Source organism: Acinonyx jubatus, chromosome E1, assembly GCF_027475565.1.
Source record: "Acinonyx jubatus isolate Ajub_Pintada_27869175 chromosome E1, VMU_Ajub_asm_v1.0, whole genome shotgun sequence".
NCBI lineage: Eukaryota > Metazoa > Chordata > Mammalia > Carnivora > Felidae > Acinonyx > Acinonyx jubatus.
The window spans coordinates 37,563,312-37,569,354 of record NC_069397.1 but is presented as its reverse complement, the minus strand read 5'-3'; the positions used below and the strand labels follow the sequence as shown (position 1 = coordinate 37,569,354).

Below are 6,043 nucleotides of genomic sequence, written 5' to 3'. Positions count from 1 at the left end.
ACTTCAACCCTGGACCCCAGGGCACAGTTGGCAAGTGCATGCATATTACTTTCTGATGACTTTGTTTAAACAATGTGACAAGTGATGTCACAACTTCTGTTGGTTCCCAATCAACATTTTACACCACTTCCGACACGTCCCCCACTGCCTGCCGTGAAGGGCAGTTTTCAAGCACAGGATTTGGAGGCTTGGGTAGAAGCCATTCTTCCCCTCCCTTCAGATTAAGCCCTATACTCAACTAAAACAAGCTAAAAACAAAAAACCCTCTCTACCACGGATGGAGGGACACAAGCACAACCAGATGCTAGGAGTCAAGGAAGAAAGGAAACAGGCACCCAGGAAAGGCCGGCATCCCAATGCTCAGTGTGGTTAGTTCTGACCCTCTAAATAGTGAAGACCAACCACACGGCCAAAAACTCTGGAGGCAGAGACTGACAGGTAAAGATTTGTTTTATTCAAGAACTGATCTGTGTTGCTGCCAAAGTCACTATGTACAGACAACAGAGAGGAGATTTTATTTCTTGGTCTCTTCCTCCTTGGACAGAGTCTTGATGATTTCCTCCTTCTTGGCCTGGAGCCTCTCTTCACGGCGCTTGCGTGCTTCCTTGGTCTTAGATCTGCGGGCCTCAGCCTGGTCACTGGATGATGGAAGAGAAAAGATGGGTCAGTTTGAGAATGAATGAGCTGCTCAGTATACAGAAGCACAGGCCCAGACCTCTCCCTTTGAGCCTAGTCAGCTTGAGGAATGAGTCATCAGGGCCACCAAGAGCTCCTGATTCCAGTAACCCAGTCCCTACCCTGCAATGATGGTAGGTGGTGTAGGGAACAGAGGAGGACAGATTTCTAACACAACAGCTATGATCTGGACAGACTGCTGTCTGACAGACAAGCTGTCAAAGCAAGTCAAAATTATGCATTAGTGTATTTCAAATGTCTCAGAAGAACCTTTTGTAATAAAGATCAAAGAATCTGCCCCCACGACAGAGGCCAATTCCTGAAAAAACTTACGCCAGAAGCTTCTTGCGAGCCTTGTCTGCCTTCAGCTTGTGGATGTGCTCCATGAGAATCCGCTTGTTTTTGAACACATTACCCTTCACTTTCAGGTACAAGCTGTGATACCTGCAGGGTGTAAGGTGCAGAGGCTCTGGTCAGTGATGGGATCAGAGGCTGGCCCGGCGTCTGCTCCTCTACACCAAGTCCCTAAGTATGCGAGGTTCCTTTCCTCTCTGTTCTGTACGGACTGTTTCCCCCAAACCAAGACTTTTTGTGCAGTTTCCAGATACAAGAGGTTGCCTGGCAGGTAAGTTCAATTTTTGGGCTATTCTGATGGTGTGTGTTTTGGGGGAGGAGAGGGTAGGCAGATAACAAAGGACAGAATGGAAGAATTTTTCTTAAAAAGGCCTAAGACAGGAGTGCCTGGGTGGTTCAGTCCGTTAAGCATTCGACCCCATAATTTCGGCCCAGGTCATGGTCTCGAGGTTCGTGGACAAAACCCCATAGGATTCTCTCTCCCTGTCTCTCAAAATAAACATTAAAAACATTAACAAACGTAAGACACGGCTCCCTCCCCAAGGCCAATGGAGGCAGATTGCGGGTCTGTTAGAGAACAAGCTGTCAAGAGTACCAAATGAGTCTCAGTGGGCCAAGAAGAGGGTGTGCTTACATGTGGCGGTCAATCTTCTTAGATTCACGGTATCTTCTAAGCAGCCGGCGCAGAATCCTCATCCTCCTCATCCAGGTTACCTTCTCAGGCATTCGGGCATTGGCAGTACCCTTTCTCTTACCTGTAGGGAAGAGAAGTTAAGCCCACTGTAGTGCCCCTGGGTCTCAAGTCCATTACTAGAGCCAGCTGACCGGTCACAAGGACAGCTACCAATTTCTAATAGACTTTATAATTGACTCAGTCATGTGGCAAGTGCCCGAACTCATTTTCAGTACTATTAATTCCATTTTACAGATAATGAGACTAAGCATTTCTTTCATTTATTCATTTTAAGGAAGCCTCAACAAGGCTACTATTCCCCATTCACTTGGTGCATAACATGTGTATGACAGGGTGTGCACCAAGGCAGTACGGTAAGTTAAAGGCAGTGTGACCTTCACCTCCTTAAAGTATCCTAACCCTAGAAAGTAATTTTAGAATTTGCTGGGCAACGTTTTCAAATACCCAATAGAATCCTTGGCATAGTGTAGGGGCTCAATGAACAGGACCTCTTTTTACTAATACCTTCAACTCCAACACTATCGTCAACTTTCTGATTTGCACACAAAGAAAGCTCACCAAATATCAAGGAGTAAGAAAAGGGCTTAAGAGGAGACAAAACGGGGCGGGGGGGGGCAGGGTAGACCCTGGATATAGCTCAGTCTAGACTCAGGCAGCTCTAATTTGAGTCTTGGAGAAAGGGGAAGAACACACTTACCAATGCCCATATGTCTGCCCTTCCGGCGGGCCAAAGTGTTTTTCCGGCATCGAGCCCGGGAATGGACAGTCACAGGTTTCCGGATGATCAGCCCATCTTTGATCAGTTTCCGGATCTGCTGACCTGGGAAAACATAATGTATCTAGTCAGTGTGCTGGGGCCTAGCCCCAAGAATACCAGTCACGATCCAGAGTCCAAACAGGACAAGCCAGGGACATCGCTCACATCCCTGGCCCAGTGGGCTCAAAAATGATACAAATACTAGAACTTCTGCTTGTTTCTCTTCTGTTAAGATTTTCCCCCCTATCTCTCGAGATGTTTTACAGCACACTCAAATTTTCTGTACTTAGGGACGTGTGATCAAGTGTGCAGATATGGCCTAGTCCTTCAGATCCTGTCTCAACTATTACCCACTGTTCTGAAGATTAGGGTATTTTGAGCACATATCACAATGCCACAAATTTAAACTGGTTAAGGAATTCCCTGATATTGACCAACCTTCTTTGCTTGACCAAACTGTCGTCAGGCTCCCAAACCACCTCCTAGGCCCACCTGTGCACTTCCTTGTAAATTCTAGTTTCTTTAAGAAGCCTGCTTAAGTCAATTTAATTAAACAGAAGCCCCTACCCCTGATAGCAGATCAGTTTCTTCATCCACCAACATTTCCTAGGCAATGCCTGATCATCCCGGCCTGGTCTTTAGCAACAATCCAGTTAGCTCAGTTTAGCCAGAATCCCCCTTGACACTAAGGTTTCCTTTTAATAATCTTCCCTACACTGACCCCTCACATCACCCTCTTCGCCATGAATTCCTACTTGACCATGCTATGTTCAGAATGGACAGCAGTCTGTCCCCCAGTGTAAAATCCCACTGCAGTGGTCCTACACTTGCAGCAATGGTCCTGAATAAAGCCTGCCTTACTATCTTTAACAAAGATCGTTGAACACTTTTTTCTGCAACAATGATTACATGGAAGTAATGTGGGTTATGTTGCTATCTGCAGGATTGACACCTGTTTAACTGCCTTGAATAATCATACGCCACGCGGCCTTTGCTAAAGCCTGAGGCCCCAGGTCTGCCCAATCCATCACTTCACCGTTTCCCTGGCCATCTCTACTCCCAGTCCTTGTACTGTCTCCTCAAAACTCCTTCACGTAGCTGTACAACAGAATATCAACTCTAGCAATAATCATAAATACGACATTGGGTTGTTTCATTGACGTCTATCCTGTCATTCTGGCAAATGGCAGGGACAGGACCTCTGGCATCTCCAAATTTCTTGGACCCTCCATTTTAGAAAACCCCAGACTATGAGCTTTCCTAGGTTTGTTAAGAGTCAATACGATCGTGAAATCTTTCATCTCATAAAGAATGAGGAAGGGATAAGGTGAAGAAGATCCCAAGAACTCACGGGAGTTGGCATTGGCGATTTCATTTGTCTCATTGGGATCCAACCAGACCTTCTTTTTGCCACAGCGGAGGACACTGGAGGCAAGCCTCTTCTGAAGCCTGAGCATACTGTGACAAACAGAAAACACTATCAGGCTCTGGAATCCATTCCAGGGCAAAAACGAGCATCCCCAGCAAGACCTGCCTTCCAATCATTTAATGTTGTGAAACATACAACATGGAAAGTGGATGATGTGCAGGCTCTCAGTATTCAGGGCAAACATCTCTTTCTCCAACCCCATATTAAGTATCTTTCCTATAGCAAGACCTTTGTTAAACCCTGTGCTGGGCATTCCTGTGGGGCAACGGGCTGTCCTGGAATGAAAACAAAGCCCAAGCTATTCTGTAACTTTTCTGCCTCAGGCTTCTCCTCTGGAAAAAGAGGTAAGACCGGATAAAATTGGATGAAGAGGGGGCTTCTGCCCTTCCTGGACTGAGCTCTAAAAACAAGCGTCTAATGTGAAGAGTCCGAGGCCGGTGTATCTGGTTTGCTAATCCTTTGCTTCTTGGGCCAGTTTTCGTCTTACCACAGTAATAAACTTCTGTTCTGCTAACCTTAAGAGTTTTCTTATGTACCGTCCATGGGGTGGAAGGCGTTAAAGTGCTAGGGATCGCCTCACTCCAAGCAGTCTGAGGCCCGCGGCCTACGAGAGACGTGTCCTACGTCACATGGAAGCAGAGACCGGCTCCGATTCGGGGCACCCAGCTTGTAAGGTGACTACAGCCTAGTCCCCGCCGCAGCCCTTCCTCTGCCTGCGCAGGTCACCCGCGATCCGTATGGGGCACGGGGCCCTCCCTCCCCGCGGCCTAGAGTTCTCGGGACGCTCTCCCCCATCTCCTCGAGGCCGGGGCCTAGTGTGCTCCGGCCTAGCCCAAGTTCCGGGACCGGCTGCTTCAGGGCAGCCTCCACCTCATCTCTCCCACCCGCGGTGTGGAAGGAAGCCCTGTTGCCCTCCCGCACCTCGGATCAGCTAGAATCAGAGGCCCACGCGCCCTCACCTCATGGCTGCGGCCGCAGCGCCGAAAGGAAAGAACTCGCTCTGGCCAGGCTCCTCCCATTATCTGTGAAGGGGAGAGCCCATCCCCTGCTCCGCTTTCGCCATATTCCCCTCCAGTCCTTTCATCTCCTGCCACCCTAAACTTACTCTTATCCTCTGTGAATACTGAGATAATACAAGCGTAATCTCGGGAATCTGTTTTAAACTTAAAAACATACAAAATACACCCTCTCGGTGAGGCAAAGTGGTATAGCCCGACTTCCTACTAGGCATGCGCAGCAAGCGCACCTGATCACGTGGGTAACGGAAGCCGGAAGTTACGACTGGATGGGCGCAGGCGGGTTGTAGTTTTGCTGGAGTGGCCTATTCTTTGCAGGCGTCCTAGATTCTCAGGAATGATGTTTTATTAGCGAGGCGGGGCGGGGCGGGGCGGAGGGGGGGGGTTGGAATTAGTGAATGGAGTGAGAGAAGATAACGAGCGTAGAGATCAGTTAAGAGAAACCTTTTATTCACTGTCGCAGTACATTGGGAACCCGTGCAGCACAGGGTAGATCACCAAAGACACTAGTTTATGTTTTTGCGCCACTGCAGTCCTTTATCTCTTAGTGTTTCAGTTTGCTCCTTTGTAAAGTGTACGTAATCCTATTATTTCTGTCATCCCTTGTGAAAACCATATGAGTTAATTTGCAAAGGAGGACATGAAGACAAGCTCCTTGGTGATGGGAACCAGTCTTGTTTGGCTCACACTGTCTGTACTACAGGAGGCATGGGGCTCTGCATATAGTAAGCATTTGGAAAATAGTGCATTGGCTGAGTGAATGAATACTTGTGAAAGTTAAAAAAAAATGGAATGACAGGGACATCCATAGTTCTTTTCTCCTGCTCTTAAACACCCAATGCAAAAACCTGAAGAGAGTATTCTAGGGTTCAAGAGACCTAGATTTGAGTCCTGGGTATAACTACTTGTTTGGCTCTAGCTAATCACCCATCTCTATCATTTGAACTTTCCTGGTTGCTAAAGAGCTGAGGAAAGAGAGGAGGAAAAGCAAAATTTATGCCACTTCTTCAAAACAACACAGTTGATGTCATTCTCATTTTACAGTCGAGTGAGGTAGAAGAGATTGAAAATCCAGGTCTTTCCAAATTCAGTATTCATGCTTTCTCCCTCATACCAGG

The 6,043-nt window shown here is 47.5% G+C and overlaps 1 protein-coding gene across 1 annotated transcript; it reads right to left on the bottom strand.

Annotated features, from left to right (window-relative positions):
- Window positions 1–432: 432 nt before the first annotated feature.
- On the bottom strand, window positions 433–4,917 carry RPL19 (ribosomal protein L19). The gene is made up of 6 exons (XM_015078591.3): window positions 4,869–4,917; window positions 3,832–3,938; window positions 2,421–2,543; window positions 1,664–1,784; window positions 1,009–1,119; window positions 433–638 (listed from the first exon to the last, which is right to left on the bottom strand). Exons 1-6 carry the CDS (start codon window positions 4,871–4,873, stop codon window positions 515–517), a joined length of 591 nt encoding a protein of 196 aa, XP_014934077.1. The 5' UTR covers window positions 4,874–4,917; the 3' UTR covers window positions 433–514.
- Window positions 4,918–6,043: the final 1,126 nt, after the last annotated feature.

Coding starts and splice junctions, on each gene's coding strand:
- RPL19 (XM_015078591.3), bottom strand. Junction 2,544..3,831: donor AATCGCCAATGCCAACTCCC/GTGAGTTCTTGG, acceptor ATGTTTTCCCAG/GTCAGCAGATCCGGAAACTG. Junction 1,785..2,420: donor GGGCAGACATATGGGCATTG/GTAAGTGTGTTC, acceptor TCTTCCCTACAG/GTAAGAGAAAGGGTACTGCC.